The 25,371-nt window shown below is 42.4% G+C and overlaps 1 protein-coding gene and 1 non-coding gene across 4 annotated transcripts; both read left to right on the forward strand.

Annotated features, from left to right (window-relative positions):
* Positions 1–25,158, forward strand: ep400 (E1A binding protein p400). 3 transcript variants are annotated; one of them, XM_053325365.1, is made up of 51 exons: positions 1–1,345; positions 1,458–1,565; positions 1,689–1,773; positions 3,844–4,232; positions 4,335–4,634; positions 5,124–5,309; positions 5,442–5,582; positions 5,685–5,763; positions 5,928–5,965; positions 6,049–6,106; positions 6,256–6,345; positions 6,523–6,636; positions 6,745–6,935; positions 7,027–7,204; positions 7,319–7,455; positions 7,562–7,731; positions 7,963–8,137; positions 8,269–8,405; positions 9,028–9,214; positions 9,359–9,528; positions 9,663–9,850; positions 13,374–13,547; positions 13,791–13,943; positions 14,074–14,144; positions 14,235–14,524; positions 14,794–14,996; positions 15,230–15,399; positions 16,049–16,245; positions 16,368–16,479; positions 16,982–17,275; positions 17,401–17,475; positions 17,604–17,738; positions 17,828–17,872; positions 18,036–18,189; positions 18,491–18,726; positions 18,845–19,018; positions 19,113–19,160; positions 19,261–19,397; positions 19,654–19,710; positions 19,805–19,883; positions 20,699–20,869; positions 20,964–21,009; positions 21,090–21,196; positions 21,348–21,549; positions 21,629–21,756; positions 21,928–22,155; positions 22,439–22,613; positions 23,034–23,170; positions 23,288–23,452; positions 23,554–23,631; positions 24,061–25,158. In XM_053325365.1, the coding sequence occupies exons 1-51, from the start codon at positions 23–25 to the stop codon at positions 24,376–24,378; spliced, it is 9,003 nt and encodes a 3,000-aa protein (XP_053181340.1). In that variant the 5' UTR covers positions 1–22; the 3' UTR covers positions 24,379–25,158. The 3 variants fall into 3 exon arrangements, with proteins under 3 accessions (XP_053181340.1, XP_053181341.1, XP_053181342.1); XM_053325366.1 differs by having other exon boundaries at positions 18,494–18,726; XM_053325367.1 differs by having other exon boundaries at positions 13,374–13,538.
* LOC128365545 (small nucleolar RNA SNORA49) lies at positions 15,492–15,622 on the forward strand. Its single transcript, XR_008321837.1, has one exon. It is a non-coding gene; the product is annotated as a small nucleolar RNA SNORA49 (small nucleolar RNA).
* Positions 25,159–25,371: the final 213 nt, after the last annotated feature.

Here is a 25,371-nt window from a genome sequence, read left to right on the forward strand (position 1 = left end):
GACATAGTAACAGTGTCACGCAATGCACCATGGAAGTGGATCACAGAATATGCAACGACAACTCCAGAGATCCAAGTCTGTCAGTGGGTCTGAAGCTGAGGAGCAGCAGCAGCCCACTATGGCAGTTACACAGCAGCAAGCTACAGTTAACCACCCTCAATCACCTGTGACCACATTTACTTCTGCCGCCAGCCCTTCAGCCCCCCAGTCACCCAATTATCAGATAATCATGAGTCGCAGCCCAGTCACTGGCCAGAATATGAACATCACTTTACAAAATGTGGGACAGATGGTGACTGGCAACCAGCAGATCACCCTAACCCCAGTCCCTATACAGAACCCAGCATCCCCTGGCTTCCAGCATACTACACCTCAGTGGAGGTTTGAGCATGCTCCATCTTCCTACATCCAAGTCACCTCACCTGTGCCCCAACCCATGCAGCCCCAAAGTCCCACACAGCACAGTCCGGTCCCTCTGCAAGGTGTCACAAGACCAGGAGCCCCTGCGACAGCATTGGGTGTCTGTGGCCAGAGTCCAACACGATTTGTTGAAGCTGGAATGTTAGTGCGGCAAATCAGTTTAAGCAGTCCATCAGGAAGTGGCCATTTTGTTTACCAGGATGGGACAGGCCTGGCCCAGATTGCCCCCGCCACACCTGGTCAGGTACAGCTGGCTTCTCCAGGAGCACCAGGCTCTGTGAGGGAACGGCGGCTGTCTCAGCCTCACTCACAGACTGGAGGCACCATTCACCACCTCGGACCTCAAAGTCCTGTGGCCACCGGGAATGCTCTTCCCACTCTGGGCAGCCCCGGTCACATCACCACTTCCAACCTACCTCCACAGATCAGCAGTATCATTCAAGGACAGCTTGCACGCCCTATGATATTTGAGAAGACGTCACAGGGTGTGGTTGCTGGAGTAGGAACCACAGCCACAGCATCCTTTAGTATACCCTCCTCCATTCCACCGTCTAGTCCATCTCTCACCAGTTCATCACAAGGGACCCCAAATAATCCTCTTGCACCCACCAGCATGATAGTAGGAGCTATGAAAAAACAGGCTCCCAAGAAGTTAGAGGAAATTGCTCCTTCCACTCCAGAGATAGCTCTACTAAGGAAACAGTGCTTGGAGCACCATACCAAGAAGATGGAGAGCCTGAAGGAGGTGTTCAAAGAATATCTGATAGAGCTGTTCTTTCTCCAGCACCTGCAAGGGAACATGATGGACTATCTAGCCTTCAAGAAGAAACCCTGTGTTCCTTTGTACACTTACTTAAGACAGAACGACTTGGACATTGAAGATGAAGAGGAAGAAGAAGAACAGTCCGAGGTCATTAATGATGAGGTATTACATTGGCTGTCTCTGTGAGTTCGTGTAGGCATTTTGAAATTAGAGAATTGTACATTCACTTCATTCAATCAATATTGTGCTTCTTTCAAATCTGTGATTCTTTCAGGTAAAGGTTGTCACTGGAAAGGATGGTCAAGCTGTGACACCAGTTGCCATAGCAACACAGCTTCCTCCCAATGTTTCTGCAGCTTTCTCTACCCAGCAGCAGTTTCCGGTAATAGAGGCAACACTAGTTTACTAATTACAATTGATTTCCCATAGTTGTTTACTAAATTCTATTGAGAATCTTTGTAAAGAGGAAATATGTTCCTAATTCCTCAAGAGGTTGTTTTTGCAGGGACACCAAGGGGCTGCTGCTGGCACCATTGCAAATCCCGGAGACATGGATGCCTTTAAGAGGCAACAGGCTATGGTGCAAGCAGGTAGGGCAAGGATTGTAAAAAGCTGTGTCTCTTTTGTTGCTTTGTTTCCTCCCCGTTTGCTTTGTTTTCTGTTTGTTTTCTTTTCTCCCTCTAATTGCTTCTGCTTTTAGATATTTGGCATCCCCTACTTGCGCTCTGTGTTGAAGTCTTAACCCCGAGGAAGGAGAGGTGACCTGCAAGGTCTGCAGAAGGTCATTGCTCTATGCCGAGTACTTTTTTTTGCGTTATGAGGGTATTGTGTGTTTTAAATCCCAGATCAGGCTAAGAGGTCCCGGATTGACGTTGGTCGCCATGGGCTGATTTTCCAGCATCCTGGTGTAGCTCCTTTAGGATCACCTGGCGTTCCACTCCAGCAGCTTATGCCAACTGCGCAAGGTAGGAGTGCTACTACCAGGTCGTTCTGTGTTCTGTTCGATGCTGCTGGACGTGTCCCCTTCCTCATACTAAGGAGATTTTAAAAACTGAATCACAACATTCATCTCCTACAAACAAACTCCAAGCAGCATCAACAAACAGATCTTCATCCATCTGCTGGATTGTCCAGCAGTCCACAGGAAGTTCAGGCTTAGCTCTACCTGCACCAGCTCTCTCTGTCAGGAAAAATGGGGAAGAAGACAATTCAAGTCTGAAGAAGAGTAGCCACTCAATGGGAAGATGCCATGTCTTATGATTTTCCTTTTTTGTTTTAACTATTGGTCACCCGTCGTTATCCATCTCTTCTTTTCTGAAGTTTGTTCCTGTTAGTCGTCTTTATTTGGACAGACCTTCCCGTGCTGGTGGATTTTCATCCAATGTGGAGGTGGATCACAGAAAGTGGGAACCCTGTGGGAATAAATTCACTTTCCAGTGGGTTTTGCTTGTTTTCCCATTTTATGAATCCACATGTCATGCTTCCTTTTGGTTTCACATTGTCATTCCTTCAAGTCTTTCCCTCTCCGGTTGTTCGTCCTTGCATCATCAACAGGGATTCAGAAACCATCAATCTTACATTCATATGTCACATCTTCAAGAGTGTCTTTATTTATCCCATGTTCACATTTAGTTGATTTCCTTCCATGTTATTTCATGGCATTTTGTTCTGACTTGGCTTCTTTCCCTCAGTCTAAGTAGGAGGGGAATCATGTGGAGGAGTTGTGTTCACAGCACAGGTTTTTGCGATTGTGGTGGTGCGGGTGTGTCAGGGCCAGGTGTTGATGGCGTCTAGGCAAGGTGGTGTGACGTTCAGGGAGGTAAGGCAGGCGCTGCTTTAGTGTGCACAGCTCTGCTCAGGCCTGCTGTCTGCAAGACCCCATGTGTGTCCTTTTGCTCTCACCTCTGTGCTTTGTCGCTATGTGAGGCATTCAGATGCCTTGATTATCGCTAGAATGACATCGCTTCATGCATGCCAAACATATGGTGTTTTTGTGTGTGTCCGCTCTGTATTTTTTTTATTTACCCTTTCTTCTCCCTGTCTCTTTATTTTTCTGAAGCTCTTCTTTTTTCATTTTCCTTTGAAACATTTCTATTTTTACTCTCTAAAACCTCTCTTATTGCATGTATAATTTTTGATGTTTTAACCACATTCTCTCAACATTTGAAATGCAATGTTTTGGTTTTGCATTAATCAAAGTAGTATTTTATTTGAGAGACATGTAGATTACCACATTGATTTCATTTCTTCTGTAATCATTTTGCCGTATGAGTTTCATAAGTTTCCGCTCTGATCATCAGGAAGTAGTCGGCTACACTACTGTTGATTCATAAAGTACATTTAGTTCATTAAGTCCGAGGAGCTCTAATAGCTGAAACTCATCATTTACAATTTAAAAGTATTCTTTAATTACCTACTAATTAGCTTCAAAACATGAAACTCGTTTCAATGGTTCTCTCAAATATATATATTAAGGGAAAGCTACCAAACACCTAATGTCAATTTTAACATCTTAAAATTCTAGCAAGAGCACAAAAAACATTTATAGAACATTTCACTTTAAATGACAATATTGACAATCTGATTTTTACCCTCTTTCCTTGTGTTGCTTTTTATACCGCCCCTTTGTTTGTCCTATAATTTGGTTACTATGTGTACAGGCGGGATGCCGCCTACTCCCCAAGCGGTCCAGATTGCAGGACAGAAGCAGAACCAGCAACAATACGACCCATCCAAAGGACCTCCAGTTCAGAATGCAGCCAGCCTGCACACTCCTCCTCCTCAACTGCCTGGCAGATTGCCCCAAGGTGCTCTCCCCATGGCAGGGCTGCCCATGGCACTTTCTCAGCAGGCTCAGTTGGTGGAGAGTACAGTCCAGCCAGGGGGTCAACTCCAGATGAAGGTGCAAACAGGCGGTCCTGTCCTGGCCACAGTAAATCCCCACACACAGCTCCAGGCCCAACTCCAGCAGCAGATGCAGCCAGGTCTTCATCTCCAGTTGCAGCCCCAGCAGCAACAATCCCAGGCCGTTCTACAGTCAGGACAAGCGGTTAGTGTACCTGAAACCACATAAATATAGTTAACATTTATACTCGTGCTTAAATGGTTATACTTGAAAATGTTACATTAAGATTTGTTTCCTTCTCTGCAGACGGTGGCCCTTGCTCGCCCGGGGGCAGAGTCAAACCAGCCAGCCCAGAGGCTCATGACCAACTCGGTATCCTTGACCTCCATGTCTCCTGCTCCCCTCTCTGCTCCCAACTCTGTTCCAACCCCGCACATGACAAGTCCTCTCCGCCCTCTTGGCTCCAACATAAACCCAAGCACTCAGTCCAAACTGACTGGAACCAATGGTGTCTCTGCAGTCAAAATTGGTGGGTTTGGTCAAAGTGCCACCATGCAGTCCACACAGGAGGGTTCTCAAGATAAGCAAGTTGAGCAAGCCAAACTGGTGAGTTCATGAAGCATGTCCACTTTACAAATGTTTATTTGGATAAAAAAATGAAAAGATCTAGCGTTGAATAGTTTCAATCCCTGTTACCTTTGAATCTTCACTAGTGGCTGCAGATGTAACTGATTAGAGCAAAGAAGTATACTTCTATTTTCTGCATTCTTATGATATTTGATGAAGGAAAATAATTGACCACTTTTTAGTATGAGGACATAAGGTTATTTAGAACTTCCAAAAACTGCAATTTGTGTTCTTTGTGCTTTTGTTCATTGTCTTGCAGCAGAATGTGCTCATTGAATGAGGCTTTAATTTTGGGTTTCAACATATATTTTTTTATTGGAGCAATTAAAACCAGGATTAACAAGTCAAGGATAGTATTGTTTTTTATTGTAAAGCCCTTTGAAGCAAAATTGTAATATTGGTCTATACAAATAAAATTAACTTTACTTGATTTCTATTCTGATGTCACAATCTGTGTCTAATCCCCAGGAGAGTCAAGTGCATCAACGCATTTCTGAGCTGAGAAAGGAGGGTCAGTGGTCAGCCAGTAGGCTCCCCAAGCTTGTGGAAGCCTCACGCCCAAAGTCTCACTGGGACTACTTGCTGGAGGAGATGCAGTGGATGGCAGCTGACTTTGCCCAGGAGAGGAGGTGGAAAGAGGCCGCTGCCAAGAAGGTACAACAAGGGGTGGAAGAATTCAGAGAGAGATTAATGTGAAATGACACATTCGCACAATAGAAAGGAAGAGTCACCACAGAAATTGCTCTTTTTTTGAAAGCCAAACTGTCTTGTGTGTCTTCACTACAGCTTGTGCGAACATGTGCCCGTTACCATCAAGAGCAAAAGAAAAATGAAGAGAGGTCAAAGAAAGAAAAGGAAATTCATCTTCGTCACATTGCCAGCACAATTGCCAGAGAGGTCGAATTCTTTTGGTCCAATATTGAACAGGTATGGGATTTAGAATGGAACCTAGTAATTTGTAAAAAAAAATAATAATAATAATAATAATAATAATAATAACTGTATTTACCAATCTGATTGTTTTGTCAGGTTGTGGAAATTAAACTTCATTTTGAAATTTATGAAAAGAGGCTCAAAGCCCTCAGCTTACAAAAAGCCTCAGCCAAAGGTACGTCCCATTTCATATCAGCTTTGTTCTATACCAGAAGCTTTTACTTTGCCATTCATTGGGCTCAGTTCAAATCTAAATCATGCCAGTCTGTCTATACTTCATAACTTTTGATATTTATTTTGCATGTTAAGTATATTGAACTAAAGTTATATCTGTTACAGTACTTGGCCAGTCAACAGGAGAGAAGGCTGACAAAGAGGTTGGTGCTGCACTAAAACACTAATGTATGAAGCAAAAGAACATATTGCTTGTTGCTAAAATGTATTTCTAATTCATTTTTAGGAAGTGGCTACTTCATCTAGGAAAAGAAAATCAAGTTCATCTTTGGTTGATAATGATGGTATGTGTTAAACTTTGAAAGTTCATTTAGGGGAAAAAAAAGTAATAATTTAAATATTTAAATAGGCTTTACAGCTGTTGGTGTAATGTAGATGTCTTGACCTTGCACAACTGAAAACTCTTCATTATTTGACTGCCAATATATTTTAGTCCTAGATGAAGAAAGCACCATAGAGGAACAAGAGGCCATGGAAGGGGTAGCGGACCACAAAGCAGAGTTGGTTGACCTTGCCAAAAATGGTAATTACTCACTTTACTTCTCTGTGTATATGTGAAATACATTTATGTTTATTTTCTAAACAAGTTGCAAATGAATACACCCTTTAAAGAAAATGGTGCCATTTATGCCATATAAGTACCACAATGACTTATGCCTGCATTTCTAACTAAACTGATTGTGTATTGTTTGACTCTTAGCTGAGATGCCTCTGGATGCTTTGATGAAGCAATATGCTGGCGCCTACGTTGACACCTTTGAGTGGCCTCAGCCTAGTCCTCATAGTGATGAGAATGACATGGAAGAGACTGAAGGTGCATTTTTGATTTAAAAGTGAAATAGTCACGATCATCCTTATACCTGTTTTGTCAGTTGATTGCTATGAATAATGTCTCTAAAATAGTTGATACCCTATTTTCCAGGGATGGATTGTCCTGTGAGCAGTCCACCTGAGGCAGTGCTGATTGACTCCCTGCTCAGTGTGGACCAGTACCGTGCTGCTGACAAGGCTTCTACCAGTGACTCTGATGGGAACCCTGCCAGAGACATCGCTGAGGTGGCTGCTGCCACAGAGCTCATCCTGCCCAAGGGCAGCTTCAGGACCACTTCTTCAGTAAGACACACACAAATTCACAAACAGACACATACATGAACATATAATTATTATTATTAGTTGTAATTTAACTGATCTTTTATTTTATTAGACCCGCAGCCCAGCTCCCTTTCTACTGCATGGCTCACTGCGAGAATATCAGCAAATTGGTGTGGACTGGTTGGTTAATCTACACAAGAAGCACCTCAATGGTATCCTAGCCGATGAGACGGGCCTTGGAAAGACCGTTCAGACTGTGGCTTACATGGCCCATTTAGCTGGCCAAGAGGGTATGCCTGTGTTTGAACATAGTAATAACATAGCTGTTAAACATTCTATATGTTTGTTAATCCAGTCTGTTAAATTGAATATGATTAAGACATCACCTGTTGTTTTTTCTACAGGTATCTGGGGACCTCATCTTATTGTGGTCAGGACCTGCAAGTTGTTAAATTGGGAAGTGGAGTTCAAGCGCTGGTGTCCTGGCCTCAAGATCCTCCTGTACCTGGGCAATAAAAAGGAGCGCAGATCTCAGAGAATGGTAGGTTTTGTTGTATTAAAAAAACACACACATATTGATAACACAGCTCCATAGAGAATGCCCAAAAAAGCTGTTTATCTGATATTATTTGATTACTGATCTGCAGTGGTGGGGAGAAGCCAACAGCTTCCATGTCTGTGTGACATCCTACAAGCTGTTGATGAAGGACCAGAGCCATTTCCTGAGGCGAAGGTGGAGGCACCTGGTCCTAGACGAAGTGCAGCTCATCAAAAACATGACTGAAAAACACTGGGAAACAGTCTTTGCTCTTAAAAGGTGAGCTGGGTTGTACATTTTATGGTTTTTCATGCCATGTGGCCTTTGGGTCTGACATGTTCAAAGGCATGTTCATATACACCAGTATTTTTGATCAAGTTATTTCTCTTTGGAGATCATTTCCATGTCAGTGATTTTTGTCCTCCTCTATGAAAGCACTTCATATTCTGCTAGATGTTTATAAGAAGGCTCTATTGACTCAGTAACTGAGGTATTTTGTGCATCTTCCAGTGAGCAGAGGATCCTCCTCATCAACACTCCTCTACAGAACACCCTAAAAGAGCTGTGGACCATGATCCACTTCCTTATGCCAGGAATCACCAGGCCCTACTCTGACTTCCCTGTTAAGGCAGGCACAGACCAGAACCAGGACTACTGCCACAAACTGGTCATCCGGCTACACAGGGTGGGTGTAGCGCGTGCAAATGTTTCTACTGATTCAGTTGTGCTACATTAAAATCTAAAGATTATTCATTCGCCTAACCTAGAAGCCATCAATGTGCATTATATATGAAACCCTCTTAATCTTTACCGTAGATGATCCAGCCTTTCATTCTGAGGCGCTCCAAAAGGGATGTGGAGAAACAACTGCCCAAGAAATATGAGCACATCCTAAAGTGCCGCCTCTCCAGCAGACAGAAGAGCCTTTATGAGGATATCCTAACTCAACCAGGGTGAGATTTTCTCCACAATGACAGGACTCTTAAAACATACCACACATAGGATTCATACATTATCAGTCATAAAATAGGAAATTTAAACTAACTGGACAGCAAATACAATGAACCCCCAACGCCTTTTAACGTCAAACACATTCATCTTTGACATATCCTGACCACAATTTTTTCCCCCTCAATTAATTACCCATTAAATTTTCTCTTAAATGAAAGCCAAAAATAACATACCAAAAGCATGAACACATTAGGTTTCTGTTTGAAGTTTGTGAATAAGTTTTTTACTGGGAATCCTGCTCAGACCACACAACCATAAGAAATACAGATTTGCCTTACCTTATGAACTAAATAAATCACCACAAATACAAATTGTCTTCAATTAAAGTTTGTGTTTTAGTAGTCCTTTTTGTGAATAAAATATGTAGGTCTATCTACTAAAAAATATTCAAGAATAGTGTGAACATGATACCATGTGTTGACAGTAACCTAAATTATATATTCAATTTGAGAAATAAAAATCAAAGACACAATATAACCTATTATATATATTTGCAATATTGTTCTTTCCTTTGTTGTAAATAGTCTGTTGTAAAATGTCTTCTGTTTTGATGTGTGCCCCCAGAGCCCAGGAGGCGCTGAAGACGGGTCATTTTGTCAGCGTGCTTCAGGTCTTGATGCAGTTACAGCGAGTGTGTAACCACCCTGATCTGGTGTCACCCAGAGAGACAAGCAGCTCCTACTTCTCTTCTTCTCTGCAATACAACATCCCATCACTGGTGCTGGGAGCTCTTCAGAATGAGCCAAGCAAGGTCATTTTTTTAAAAACTTTATATCATAATCTGTTAATCTGCTGAATAACCCACTGTTTTGTTAAAATCATTTGTAAAAACTGAATCATTATCAGTAGGTATTGATCCACTATTCTGTTGTCTTTCATCTGATTATCTTTCTAGATCGCAAACATGTCCATATTTGATCTAATCAATAATGAGAATAGACTAACTCGGTATCAGACTGAAGAGGCTGTACCAAAACTAAAGGTCACACAGCAGCTCATAGAGGAGATCTACACTGGTCCAGATCCACAGCCACGACCCAAGCCATGCCCGATAAAACCCATGAGGTCAGCAATAAAATCTCAATGATGTTGTTCCCTTCTGTTCCGTTTTCAAACTGCTCTAAAGTCTAAACTTGATAAATTGTAATATGGCTATTCAGGCATTGACACAACATAATAAATAATTTTTTTCTGATAAGATTGTTCCAACCAGTGCAATATGGGACAAAGCCAGAAGGTCGCCTCAGTGCCATCCCAAGTGCAGCAGGCCCTCGTCCTCCAACAAGCTCTCCTGCTACGAGCACCACTGTTTCCACCACCAGCCAGTCATCCCAGAGCAGGGGCAAGTCCCCCGTCACCACTGCAACTACTACAGCCACCTCTCACGGTAAGTCCATACCAGGGACCCCAAGGGACAGTGCTCATTAAAGGACAGGACATTTTGTTTCCACAGAGGCTAATGGATTCCAGATAGTTTCTGTAGCTGTTTTATTGGTACTATTACCTATAGATTTTATATAAGCTTGTGGTGTGTGCATTATACAGTGTTGGTGTGCTGCATGTTTGCGTGACTGTTTTGGATTTAAATTAATCTGATTGTACTGTTTCATGAATATTAATTAAGGCTTTGCCCGTACGGTTATAATTTGTTATTAGTGTTTGCAGTGTATTTTAAAAACAGTATGTACATATTTATGCACAGTCCTGTAAATTTTAACGGTCCTTTATAGATAGCTTTGATGCACCTTCACTGGCAGATTTCACTGGTCACAAAGGTTTCTGTTTGTTTAGATTAATTCTTCCATACAGCACTGGTGGGCTGGCCATACTGTGTTCCCCTAATGGCAGCACAGCCAGTAGGATAAGATTTAATGTATTCTACGCTTTTATTGGCAGTCTATAGTCAATATAGGGACTACCAGCTCTGTTCCACTGTAACTGCTCATTATTTAAAAAGTAAGTGCTAATATTGCAAATGAGGATATGCTGAACACAGACAACAGTCAAATTTGAAAAAGAGTTGCATGTAAAAGGTGCTGCAGTTTGGGTGAAGTTTGGCCGCCACTAAATACACCCACACAGATGGAATTAATACTCCAGAGATGCACACATTACTGTAACACCAACTTTTCTATATTTTTCATCTATCAAATTGTTAGCAGTGACGAATCCATCATTGATTAGTCAGTAACGACCCTAATTCTGCTCATTGTGTTGGCCCACCATTGCTGAGTGAACTTAAACTTTTTGATAGTACTGATGATTTGACTAAATATTGGGTTACCCCTAACATGTAGTCCCATACCCCCATTGCCTTGTACTTCACAGCAGTTGGAACAGCTACTCAGAGAGCGCAGACTACCTCTTCTGTCAGCAGCAGCAGCAACACTGCCGCCTCTACTGTAGCCTCCTCTGGGAGCAGTGGCCTTGGGCAACATGTGTTGGGGGCTGCCCCTGTGGCCTTGGGCCAGACCTTAGCTGGCACAGTTGTGGGACCTATAGCTCCTATTAGCCAGCCTGGCATAGCACATGTCCCCAGGCCAGCTCTAGCCCCCAGCCACACCATCCAGCCCAGCTTACTGTCCCAGAGGCTGGTTCTTACATCCCAGGCCCAGGCACGGTTGCCTAGTAAGTGGCCTCCCCTCCCCTCCCCTCCCGTCCCCTTCCCTCCCCTCCCTCTCAGCATTTCCCCTCCACCTCTGCCACAACAGTACGGGCTGCTCTACACTGAGGCCTTTATTTGGGGCACTGCTGATATGTGTTTAGTCTTAACTCCGAAAACAAATGGCTTTGTACATGAACTTTAAAGTGCAATGGTAGCAGCACTGGTGGTACAGCAGTTTTGGTCTTTCAGTTACTTAAAGCATTGATGTCATAAATCAGTAATTACAACAACTCATGGTTGTATGTGCAACTCATGGTCCCAAAATTTGCTCCTTCAAATCAGATCTATAGCCATATCAGCAGCATCTCCACAGCCTCTATATTCCCAGCTTCTTTCTTAAAACCTGCATGTACACTATGAACAACCCAGTTGTTACACCACACCTCACTACACTTAATTATTATGTTCTACCCCTTCTTTTTTGAATCTTTTTTTTTTCTCCCAGTTTACTAATATTCTTTTGTCTCTTGCATCAGCCCAGCTGCAGGAAGACATCCCAAAGCTTTGGTTGTTACGTTTTTTGTTTGATAATGTTATGGTTGATGTTGAGCATCACTGCAAAGCATGAGAAAATGGTCTCAAATGTTGCCAGCCCTTCCTGCCTCAAATGTGAACAGAGAAACCTTTTCAGTAACAACACACAGTATTTGATTAGTTTAAAAGGAACTTTCTTTGAAATTATCTTATGAGTGTTTTTTTTTTTGTGTGTGTTGGAACTAAGATTACTGAAACATTTTGAGTGTGATTCTTAAAGTAAACACATTTGACAGACTATTTTACCCCAGCAGGTATTGGTTAAAATTTAAAATAATTTGTGTGCATAAATCAGTTGTATATAAACGTGACTGTGATTCATGCACACTGATCAATATTTTGTACTTGCCGATTGACAGTTTTTATCCTTAATGCTATATACTTTATTGAATACTTGAATCAATGAATAATCCTTTGGATTTTCCTCAGCCTGAAAGCTCTTACTTAATGTACTTTCACTGCACTACCCAGCATGTTTCACTGTCGTTGTTACTCATTTGTACACACAAATGATCAAATCCTTTTTCTGTTTGTTGCTGGGCTCTGTAAATTTAGTCAATTAGTATTACTATGTGTGCATTACACTACAAATTGAGACATTCCTAAATGTTCAAACACGCATTTTAAAAATGTTAATACCATCAGGTACTTTCTGATACCTTGGTTCCTGAGTCACAAAAATTGGTACTGAAAGGTACAGTACACTGCCAGTCAGAGGTGTTTGAACACCCTGAGTAGTAGGCACCAATATTGGATAACATACATTTATCTTAATGCCAATGTTCAGTTTATGTATTTTCAACATATATATGATCAGCTTTTAAGCCTTTCTTATGCACCTGAAACTTGCTCAAGTAAAGAAACATAAAAGCCAAATAGAAACATTTTAGGGGTGAAGCAAACTTGTTTCTTTTTTGTTATTATTGATGAATCTGACAATTATTTTCTCAATTCATCGATTTAGTCCTTTGGTCTAAAAATGTCAGAACACAACGATATTGAAGTTAAGATATTCAGTTTACTGTCATAGAAGTCACAACAGTGAAAATATTCACATTTAGGAAGCTGGAATTGGACTTTATTTTTAATGACTCAAAACAATTAATCAGAGTGGTTTATTTTAATAGTGTTATCAAAATAGTTGCAGCTCTAAAACATTTATTGTAAGTCTTATAAAGGTTGGTCAAGTTTCATGTCATTTCCAAACTACTTTTAGTTAAAAAATGTCTTGTAAATCAGGAGTATATTGCTGTGATCAGAAATGGCTTAAAGGTTAATCATATAATATGTGAAAAGTAAAAAAACAACCATAAACAAAGGGTGTTCAAAGACTTTTTATTGTCAGATTATTGTCAGATTTCATTTTGACACCAGTCTCTAAGCTTCCATGTGACCCATGTATGTTGCCTTGAAAAGGCAGTCAAGTGCAGTGCTTGATGTTTGTGTGTTTCAGGCTCTCTGTCTTACCTGAGGACTGCTCTTAAAGCAATTTTCTTTTCCCCTTCAGGGTTTGTAAAAATAGGAGCTGCTATGGTTCTGTTGTGGCGGGCGACTGGGCTCGTTCGACTGATTAACCCACCCCGGATCTGCATGTCTTGTCTCTTTTTCACCCTTTAACTAACTGATGCAGAGTATATTTTTATGTCAGATGTTTCAACAGACATTTAAATGCCACCTTTAATAAAATGTTTTTTCTTCCTTTTCATTGAAGGTGGAGATGTGGTGAAGATTGCTCAGCTGGCCAACATAGCGGGTAGTCAGAATCGTATCTCCCAGCCAGAAACTCCTGTCACTCTGCAATTTCAGGGCAACAAGTTCACTTTGTCGCCCAGCCAGCTTCGCCAGCTGACCACCGGACAGCCCTTGCAGCTCCAAGGTACACTCGGTAATGTACATCCCATTGTCACTCTCTTTTCATTCTTTCATCACTCATTTTTAATGTCTTTTTAAAATCTCGATGAAATGAACCTGCCTTCTGATAATCATCATATAAGTGTGATAAATTTCTACACTTATTTAACGTGTTAAAGTGTCTTTCATTTCTTTATTATAATGGCAAATTGGATCAACAATGTCAGGCTTTTAGAAGGCATCTCCATTAATTGTTGTTTATATATTACGGTTTTAGGCAACATCCTGCAGATTGTATCAGCTCCAGGGCAGCAGATCATCAGGCCCCAGGGATCCATGGTAATGCAAACAATGCCACAAGCTGTTCCTGCCTCCAACGCCTCAGCTACACCTGGCACACCTCATCCTGCTCTGTCAACAGCCCAACAAGGTGACTTATCCATTACCAATTTATATTAAACCTCTTCTCCTGTTTGGTGTAACGTTGCATTAGTGTTAGCACTGCTGTTTCAAATTGATTGATTGTGTCTTTCTATTAACGTTATACATTTGTTTTTAAGCACCAGGTGTGACAACAAATGCCACAGCAGCCCCCACCAAGCTCACTACTGCAGCTCAAGCTGGTTCACAGGTCGGTACATTGCTTTCAAGCTAAATCAAGCATTCTACAGAATTCATACTGCATTTTGTAGTAAAGGTCACTCTTCACTGTTACATTCAGGAGTCTTCAGAAGAAAAGACTCAGCAGATGAAGCAGCGTTTGAGCCGCCTCTTTGAAGCAAATGAGCGACGTTGTAGCCGCAGAGTGTTGTATGGGTCAGACCTGCTGCAGGCATGCACTGTGAGCACAGAGCCTGGTCACTCTGCCCTGACTGCTGGAGGCTGGAGGTGGGTGGGTAGAGAGAGCTGCCTCAGGGCCCAGAGAACCTGTGTTGCAACCACGTCTACTCTTCAGTCCACTCTGCTCTCTGTTGAGGATCGACTCGAGGCTGCCAGCAGCCTGATCAAGAGGTACTTCAGCTCAGTATTAATAAAATGCCACATTGTTATGATCACACTCTTTGGGTAACGCACTGACTTATTTTGCAGTAATTGAAATAAGCACTGCCTCTACTACAATTTAAAAAGAAAATGCTTAACAACCTAGTAAAGAATCGCAATTCCTAAATTCCTTTTGTTTTATTTCTTAATTCATATGATGACTATCTGATGAAGCTTTGTTTAGTGGTTAGTTTTTGACTGCTCCAAGTCACAGAAAATCTGCCATTGTCACCTCCTAGGCTCGTATGTGTGGTGCCTGCAGCTGTAGCCCCGCCTTCTCAGCTTTATGCAGCCAATCCCCCAGTTCCCTACAGCCTCGCACAGAAGTCTCTTCAGCGTCGACTTCAGGAGGCCTCCACTCCCCACAGCGCTGACATCCACCACTTAGTGTCCAGACGTCTCTTCCATTTTCCTGACATGCAGCTAATGCAGATGGACTCAGGTTAGCCTGGCACTATTTTCTGTCTGCTCAGTTAATGAATTAAAACTGGTTATTAATAACTACAACATAAATAACTGGTAGTTAATGTGTATTGTCTGTAAGAAAAACAAAACTGTCCACTGCTAAAGACCGTCACTGATGTTTATGCAACTGGCATAAACTTGGGTGAATACCAGAAATCATAACATGCCATGAGTAATAACTTTATTTTGTGTGTTTTTTCTTTTCAAAAGGTAAACTGGAAGCTCTTGCTATCCTGTTGCAGAAGCTTAGGTCAGAGAGCCGCCGTGTCCTCATCTTTACTCAGATGGTGAAAATGTTAGACATCCTGGAGGCCTTCCTAGATTACAGGCAGCTCACTTACGTGCGGGTGGATGAAAGCCTCACTCCTGATGAACGACAGGTAAAATCACAACCATTTAAGGTGGCTCTGATCAGCAGTACTTGTACTTGCAAGCTTCTTTTTACATTCATATACTGCCATACCTTTGCATGGCTCCCCATCTAACACCGGGACCTCACAATATCAGTGCAGAATCCTGGCTCTTCAAGGGGACAAACTATCTTGCTCTTTTCCCTCCCTGCTGGATTCTGTTCCTTCCAGGGCCTAAAGAGATGCAAACATCTGTGATCATCATGTTTTGCTGTTGCATGCTTTTTCAAAATGTGAAATGTTTCCTCTCCGCTTCACCTAACAAACTGAAATCTTCAATGCTCCTGTCCTGATTTTTCTAACCTGTCTGTCCCTCTTGACTCTGACTTAGTTACGCATTGTGGTGCTGTTTAAAAAAAAAAACAACAAGAAAAAAAAGATGCAGACAACTAATTAGTCACAGAAGTCGCATCAAAAATAGATAATAAAGATCAAACTCTTGAAAAAAAAAAGTTTGTATTAGAGCATTAAGAAGGTGTTTCAGGTACAAGGTAGTGTTACAAATCACTGAGATAAGCAAAGAAAAACTAGCAACATTTTTAAAGACAAACTTTTTCGAACAGCTTCATCCTGAGCCTTTACTAAGTGTGTTGATGTGCTCGGTGTGTCCTCCCTGCAGGACAACATGAAGAGGTTCAACAGGAACAGGCAGGTGTTCTGCAGCATCCTGACCAACCACTGCTGCGCAACAGTTGGAACTGTCTTTGATGCAGACACCATCATCTTCTATGACACAGACCTAAATCCCAGCATGGACGCCCGCACTCAGGAGTGGTGTGACAAAATCGGACGCTCCAAAGATATACACATTTACAGGTGATACTATTAATACAGGGATATATGTGATCTGTATTTTTGTCTTCCTCAACACACCATTGTAAAAGATATAACTTTTACCTCGACTGTGGTGCTAGCTGAAGTTATTTTTTGTTGCCCAGGTTGGAGAGTGGTAACTCCATTGAAGAGAAGCTACTGAAGAATGGCACCAAGGACCTAATCAGAGAGGTGGCTGCCCAGGGCACTGACTACACTCTGGCTTTCCTCACACAAGTAAGATGAGCTTGCTGTAATTTTGTCCTGAAGTTGCTTATATTGCCGCTTATTTTTACTTCCTACTAAAAGCTACATTTATTCTACTATTCTACTATCTGTGTGCTTGTCATAGGCTACTTATAGACATAAGATCACTTGATTGGGAGCGGTTTATCTAATTTGGGACAAAAACCATGTCCCCACTGGAGGGAAAGGTGATTTTTGGGTTAGTGGTTAAGGTTAAGCTAAAGTTAGGGTAATGGGTAAAGTCTCCTGGAAACGAATATAAGTCTATGTAATTACCCCAGAAGTGACCTGGGGCATATGTGTGCATATTTTATTGTACTCTTTGTATTGTAGGAAGTCATCTGTGTACATAACTAAGATCTACTACTGCAACTTTAATAAAAAGGCATAGACACCTTTATTAGCAGTAGAGAGACCACCTGCGCGCTGCTATTACTGTAACTGTAACAATTTGGGACATAAAGTAACTGACTCTAATATTGTGTGGTTCTAGCGGACAATCCAGGATCTGTTTGAGGTGGAGGCAGGCTCAGGGGAGAAGGTGGAGGAGTTTGTGGTTCTTCACCAGGAGCCATCAGCCTCTGAGGCCATCTCTCCCAGAGTGGCCAGACCCTACATCCAGGCCCTCCACAGCATAAACCTGGACGGTCTGCCAGAGGTGGATGAGCAGCAGCCAGGGGAGGTGGAGTCAAAAGGCAACGAGTCAGTAAAGGACGAACAGGAGTCACAGAGCCAGGATAAAGAAGACCCTGCTCAGATAGAGGAGCTGAATGCAGTCATGGAACAGGTACATGTGCTGTTTTCGTGTACTGTTTGGAAGCTGGAAATGGAAAAGAACAAGTTCAGGAAATACAGTCCAACAAAATTCAGTGTGCTGAGTTTATATTACCATTTATCATTTCCCTCAAACAGCTCACACCGATTGAAAGGTATGCCCTGCATTACCTGGAGTACCTTCACATCAGTGACGAAGAAAGTGTTCTCAAGGTAATGTAAACTGTACATTTCAAAATCAATCCATTAATCAACTAATGTATCAGCTCTACTAAGTCAGCATTTCAGTTTACTAAGTCAGTTAGTCAGATTGATATATGTTTTGTGCTTATTTTCCTTAGGAGAGATTGGAGTGCTCTAAGAGAGGCTGGGAGCTACAGCAGCTGCAGAAGCTGAAAGAGGAGGTAGAGGAGCGGCAGGTCATGGAGGGAAATGACGATCTCTTCACCTACACCAGAGAGGATGCTTATAACATGGTGGGTGGTCATTGTGATCTCTCTCATCAAATAAGAAAGGGTATGTGGATCACTCTTGGCAGACATGAACTTTTTTTCTGTTTCAACAGGAGTATGTATTTGATGCAGAGGACGGCCATACAGAAATCATGCCGGTAAGAGAGAAGCAAAATTACTAAGAAAAAAATGAACAAATCTTCCAATAGCTGTTAACCATGAGAACAGAGTCTTCTGCATGTCACAGAAACCAAATCACCATGTACAACATTTAAGTCTGTATTGTACTGTAGTGATGGTTTTGTTGTTTTCCCAACACAGATTTGGACTCCACCCACACCACCACAGGATGACAATGACATTTACATCGACTCTGTAATGTGTCTAATGTATGACACCGCACCAATGCCAGAGTCCAAGCTACCTCCCATCTACATCCGCAAGGAGCACAAGAGACTCAAGATGGATCCCTCAGGTCAGGATTTGTCATTAAGACTTTCACTAACTCCTGTGTCAGTCCTACACTGAATATGATTACATATGTAGTTACACATACATTGACTTATTGAGAGTATTTGCTTTTGCTTTAGAAAGTTGCCGCTTACAGAGAAGGAATTGTTGTTTTTAAAAACAGGAATAAATGTGTCTTCAAGTTCTAAAATATAGGTATATAAATGTATCAAGTATGGTGATGGTTTGTTAAATAGACACATTCTAAAATGTCACTGCAGGTTTGTTTGTTGTCTCTTTCCTTACCAAAGTGTGTGTTTGTCCAGCAGCAGCCAGGAAGAAGAAGAAGGGCCACGGTGAAACGGTCATTCCTCCACGCTCCCTTTTCGAAAAGGCCAGCATGCTGAAAGTTCGCCGCGAGGGAAAGGACCAGAAAAAGAATTTCTCCCTCAAGCAGCAGGCACCGTTTGCCAAGCCCCTGCCCTCGCTGGTTAAACCTGCCATGGAAGCCGGCCAGGACAACCCAGAGTGGCTTATTAGTGAGGACTGGGCTCTGCTTCAGGTACTGGCTCTTCTAACCCCTTCCTTGGAAACGAATATTGTAGATTTTGAATTTTATGTCACCTTGTCATATGTCATGTATACTCAGGACCCAAATATCATTGCTATTTTTCTGACAGGCTGTAAAACAGCTGCTGGAGCTGCCTCTGAACCTGACAATCGTGTCTCCTGCCCACACTCCTAACTGGGATCTGGTGAGCGATGTGGTGAACTCCTGCAGCCGCATATACCGCTCGCCCAAACAGTGTCGTAACCGGTATGAGAATGTCATCATTCCCAGAGAAGAGGGCAAGGTAATACAGAGTCGACATAGCTCCCTATAAAACTGTGAAAATGGCAAGTACCTTTGTACTAGTTTGTCTAAACTATGTCTCTAACCATTTTCAGTTGGTGTATGAGGCAAACCCCAAGAAGAAAACCAAGAGCATATACAAGGTACTAAACAATGTTTTTTGTATTGGAAAAATGTTTCTGTTTGCCCTTGAATTCCTGGCCTCACTTTTGTTCTTTGTTTGTTTGTGTCATATGTAAACAGTCTAAGAACAGCCGTCCTCTGAGGACATGTCAGATCTACACACAGGATGACAATGCCACTCACATTCAGCTCTACAACAGCCGCTTTGAACTAATGAAGATCGTTGCCAGCAAGAGGAGCCCACCAATAAAACCGCTGTGAGTACCAAAGATTATGTGACTCTGATGAGCAAATTGGGGATACCTACTTAAACCTAACTTACACACAAACACTGAAAATAGTGCTTTTCATGACATTTAATGCACATCCTAAATGTATAAAGAGTCTCGCTACACGACAATAGACATATTGAGTAAGGTGCTGTGCCTCCGTGTTCTATTATTTCATAGTTTTAGAAAATAGTGAAATCAAGTTTACATGTGGTGACTTTAACTGTGTTCATGTAATTTACAGGCTTGGCATGAACCCATTCCAGAAGAATCCCAAACATGCCTCTGTCTTGGCAGAAAGGTGTGTTTCCTGTGTCCATTTTTGTACTATTGACATCTACACTTTAAACCTTGAGATAAAGAAAAGAAGTGTAACATATGTTTTATTTCTACAGTGGGATCAGCTACGACAAGCCCCTACCTCCCATTCAGGTGGCATCTCAACGTGCTGAGAGGATTGCCAAGGAGAAAAAGGTAATTGTCGGAAATGTGTTGACAACTTCCTTGCAAAGGTAGATACCAACATGTAAGGTCACTGATGGCATGTGTTAAGGCATGCCAGGAGTATGCAGGTCTTTATTTCAACAAAATATACTATCATTTCATGGTTTTTCCCCTGGATTTTTTGAGACAAAGGTGGTAAAGACTGGAGAACATGTATGTTCATGCAACTTTAGAGTGTTCCACTTTAAGTGGAAAAGAATCACAAAATGACAGACAAAAGTATCTGTGCCCTCGCAGTTAGATTCTGCCTTTTTCATTCTGTCAACATCACCTGTCGGAATTTTCAACAAAGGCGGCAGCCAGTAATACAAAGACTTATGTATTCAGTGGGCCTTTGATAGGTAGGGAAAACCCTGCATTTGATTTAACTGTTAACATGGCTTTAGCCTAAGAGAAAGTTACTAATCAAAGAAAGCTGTTCTTTTAGTTTTCAGTGGATTGACAAGCTGCATACTAGTCATGGCACAAATAGTTGCCTAATCATGTACTGACATCAAGGATGGGAATAGATTGACCCCAAAAAAACCAAGGCATACGGCATATAACAAAGCTTTTGTTATTCTGTCTTCATCATATAAAAGTAAGACTAATGCATATCAAACACACACACCTCCTCCACTAGGAGGAACATCTACTGTGTTTTTTTATTGTATTTTAATTACTCCTTGGGATTATTCAGATATCTATCTGTCTATGTCACATCCAAGTAGAGCTTGTTTTTCATCTTAACTGACATGTTTAAGTAGTCTTTGCTTTTTTTGTTGTGTGTGTGTGTGTGTTTGCAGGCCCTTGCAGAGCAGCAGAAGGCTCAGCAGTTGGCGCAGCAGCAGCAGGCTCCCCAGGCCCAGGCTTCACCCGGCCAGGCCCAGACTCCTGCTGCTGGCCAGGCTCAGTCTCAGGTCCCACAGGCTGCCGCAGTGACCGGAGCTGCTGCTGTGCCTAATGCAGCTGTTCTGGTGAGAATTGAAACATCATCCACCAATATGCTTCTATAGTCAGATCCAAAAACCAGCCAGTAAAATCTCTTCACATATGTTTCATGTTTTTCAGGCTGGAGCCATAAAAAATGCCACTGTGGGCACAACCATCCAGGCTGGTAGGTTGACAGACATTTGGTTTACATTACAGAGCTGTTGGTGTTCCAGTGCTTGATTCCTTTCTCTTTGTTTCTTCCAGCAACTGTAGGGGGGAATGTGATTGTGAACACAGTAGCTGGAGTTCCTCCAAGTCCCTTCCAGGCCAACAAACGCCTGGCATCTCCAGTCATACCAGGCACCCTGTCTGTGAGTCATGTTCATTTATCTCTGCTGCCCTGGCTTCACTCAGCCACCTTCTAACTAAGGAATTCAAACCACTACACCCTGTAGAGAGAATGATCATTGCAAGTGTTGAGCTTTTACTTATTTTGTTGCTGTATTGTTGTTTTTTATCCAGCCTGCTAGTGCCGCTGGAGCTCAGGTGGTCCACGCACAACAAAGGGCAGTTACAGCTGCTGCTACCCCTGCAGAAGTGGTTGCCATAGCTACAGGGCAGGGTGTTCGAGCAGTTACCCCAGTGACAACACCTGCAGTAGTTTCTACCACTCTGAGCCCAGTGCAGTCACAGACCCGCCCACTTGTCACTCAAGTCACACAAGGTAATGAACTGAACAATAACATCTTTCATGTCCTTGTTAATGTTTCAACATGTCTGACAGTCTGCTGTTCTCCACCCAGCTGCAGGTATGCAGTTGCAACAAGGAAAGCCCCTCACCCCGGCCCACCTGCAGATGCTCCGGCAACAACAGCTGCAGCAGCAACAGCAGGCTGCCTCCCCACAGATCAAAACTGTAGGCAAACCCCAGGTACACCACTTTACACAAGAGCTACATAAAACACAACAGTAGAAATGAGAAATGTCTGCTGGAGGATGTAACAGAGTTTTACCATGATTGAAGTGATGGCTGTATTATTAGTAAACAATACAATGGAACAGTGTAACAGTACAGATAACGTGTATAATAATGTGTTTGCAGGAATTGTTAAAGATGCACAAGCATAAGTTGCAGCTTCAGCAGCAGCAGCAGGTAGCTGCAGCAGTGGCAGCAGCCCAGGGTCAACAGGCTGCAGGGGCCCAGCAGGCTACCCAGGTGCAGCCTTCACAGGCTGCTCAAGCCAATCCCCAGCTAGCAGCTGTGGCAGCACCCAGACCTGGAGCTGTGCTGACCGGTACTACGGTGGCCAACTTGCAGGTGGCCAGACTGGTAAGACTGGAAAAATAATCCTTTCATATACAAATGACGGAAATGACAACACACAGAAGAAGTACTTAGTCACAGTCCAGTCCAGACACTCCTCCTATTTGTCAGACTTTCCTGTCACGTTTTTTGCATGTGTATTCTGAATGAACATACATTTTGATAGGTGTATCCAGCCTGCTCTGTGTTCCAGCAAAAGCATAGTCATCCTCTCTGTTTTTTCTTTCTCTGTGCACATTGGTAGTGGAGTTTGGTGCAGCATTAATTCTGGTCCTATTTCCTTTCACAGACTCGTGTGCCCACTCAGGGCCAGATTCAGGCTCAGGCAGGACAGACGGCCCAAGTGACCCTCACCAAGCCTCCTGTGGTCTCTGTGCCTGCTGTGGTCTCATCTGCTGGTGTCACCACACTGCCAGTCACAGTCGCAGGGATTAGTGTGGCTATTGGCCAGGCCCAGAAAACAGGTGTGTTAAAATTCTGGTTGGGTTTTCTATTTTAATTGATCTGTGTTGTGTGTGCAGTCTGTGACAAATCATTCCCGTAAATCTGTCGACTATCAAACTTAGTAATGCTCTACAACATTTAAAATGTCTCAAATCATATTTACAAATGAAGCATGAACTATGTTTTGGATCAGATGTTGTTCTTGTATTCATATGCCTGTCCTTGCTCTATTTATGAGACAGCATTGATTGAATTGTGACAAAAATAGAAGTTAATTTTGTGACATGTGAACCAGTGCATATAAGGATGTGTTATAAATAATAAGCAGCAATATGATCTGTGATGGACATCCTTTTGCAAGACGACATGCTTTTGCTATCATCACACACTTTGGATACGTTCTAAATGTTGCGTATGACATTCTTTCTCCTCTCTGTCAGGTGGTCCTGTGCTGACACAGTCCATCCCCCCGATGCAGGTCCAGCAGCTGCTTCAGATGAAAAAGCAGCAGCAAGCAGCAGCTGCAGCCCAGCAGAAAGCAGGGCAGACACAAGGACAAGCCACCGTACAGCAGAAGGTAAACAGACCAACAGAAACTGCTCTCTCTGTGTGAAGTACAGTAGAAGTGGTAATATAGTAAATAGATGAAGTGATTGATGGAACTGAATTAACTGTATTTTTGTATTTTCCTCAGATTGGCACTCAGCAGGTAACAGTGCAGGCAGCCCAGCTTACCCAGCAGTCACAGCAAAAGGTGACCTATGCTGCCACCACCCAGCTTCAACCAGGGATCAAGACCCAGTTCTTTACTACATCCATCGCCCAGCCTCAGAAAACCACTGGAGCTCAACAAATCCAGGTACATCATCCCTGGCAGTCACTATCCCAAAACAAATATTAGCTGATAAATAATGGCTTTGTGTGTTGATATGAGATTTTCATGTTTACCTCTCTTATCAGGTGGCTAAGCTTCCACAAATAGTGCAGCAGCAGTCCACTGTGGCCAATATTCAACAAATCGTGTCTTCTCCTCAGCAGGTAGGTGTTTGAGGCTGAGTTTTGCTTCTGAGGGTTACTTCTGGGTGGCTAATGACTTTAACGTGTGGTGAAAGTCTGTCCTTGAGCTATATGACAGACTCATCACCTCCTTTATAAGCTTTACATCCTCAGACAGATGGTTTATACTCCAGGTTTAAGATTTAACCTCACTTTGGGCTCTTTATCTGTGGAACTACCTTCCTGGGGAATGTGGGCTACAAATCATCATTTTAATAGTTGTCTCTTTATATGACACGTTAAGCTTTATATTTTTATAGTGAAAATTTTGAATGTCTTTTTCAAGGCAAAATCTATGGCTGATGACCTTTTTAAATTGTTATCTCTTTGTAGAGCCACCATAAAGGTTTTAAATGCAGTGGAATGCATCACAAATATACCTTAAAACAGGATGTAAATGTTTCCCTTCAGATCCAGGCTCAGCCTCAGACTGTGGCCCTGACCCAGGCCACGTCGGCTCCTGCTCAGGTGCAGATGATTTCCGCCGGCACAGCGACAGCCCAGGTAGTCCAGCAGAAGATCCTCCAGCAGCAGGTGGTGACTGCAGCTGCCTCACCCCAGATCCAGACGCCTCCTCCCCACAGCCCCGCCCAGCAGACGGCAGCGCCCTCCACTGCAGATTCCCCAGCGCAGCAGCCCGCTCAAGCCCAGCAGCCCACCAAGGGCCAAGCTCGACAGGGTAGCATTAGAGCCAAAACTCCCGCCAAGCCCAGCGGGGGCGGCAGCTAGGAGACATGATACAGAATGTACCCGGTTTTCCTGCAGTACAGATATGACAGCACTGACGTTGTACTGAAGTGTTCTTCTGAATGTCACTGCAGCTAACGGCAGAGACAGAAGACCCGACACGTCCTCAAACACACCAAACCTTTACCTCATCCCAACCATCTCTAATCTTAACGTGAACGTAACACAAGGCCAGTTCAGCTCTGTTTCAGCAGACGGGTCACGTCTGCCCATGATTCTGCTTTACTGAAAGGAAACAACATTGTTACTTATATTCTTTATTCATTTGTTGAAATGAGGAATGTTCCTTGAAAATTACCACAACTTATAAAAAAAAAAAAAAAATTCCCCATCAACTGCTGACCATCCGTCATCCGTTCAGAGAGACATGAATCACACCTACAAAGTGATGATTACAAAATGACTCGACTGATATGCGAGGCAGAGACTTGTTTGTAATTCTGAGTTGGGGAATGAGCTGTCATTAGAATAAGTGTATTGATAAATAGTCCCTTTTATGTCTAATTCCCTTGTTGTCTATAGATACTGAATGGAGAATAATGCACGTTCCTTTAGTCATTTGTTTTTTATTGCAGCAAATACACTGTAAACATGTACTTTAGTATTTTGTGTTTTCTCATAAATTGTCTTTTTTTATTGATGTCAAAGAAAAAAAAACTGTAAATACAATGAAAAACATTTGTACTTGTAAAGTAGTTGTGTTTTCATTGGGTTTTTTCAGCCTAATTGTAATAAAGTGTTTTGTTTTTATACACAAATTCATCTTTTTTCCTTTCATTTTTTTCATTAAATCCCTTGTAAGTACTTGGAAGTCTTGTGAATTCTTAAAAATGAGCTCTTTGATTTAGTTGTTGCACCCAATAGTCCCCGAGTCATTTTTTATTTGCTGCTTAGTGCTTCGCAACTCAACACTGAGCTGGGACTTTATTGGTTGTAACAAATCTACAAAGTGTATCCAGTGGTGTTTGAAAAACC

This window comes from Scomber japonicus, chromosome 9, assembly GCF_027409825.1.
Source record: "Scomber japonicus isolate fScoJap1 chromosome 9, fScoJap1.pri, whole genome shotgun sequence".
Classification (NCBI taxonomy): Eukaryota; Metazoa; Chordata; class Actinopteri; order Scombriformes; family Scombridae; genus Scomber; species Scomber japonicus.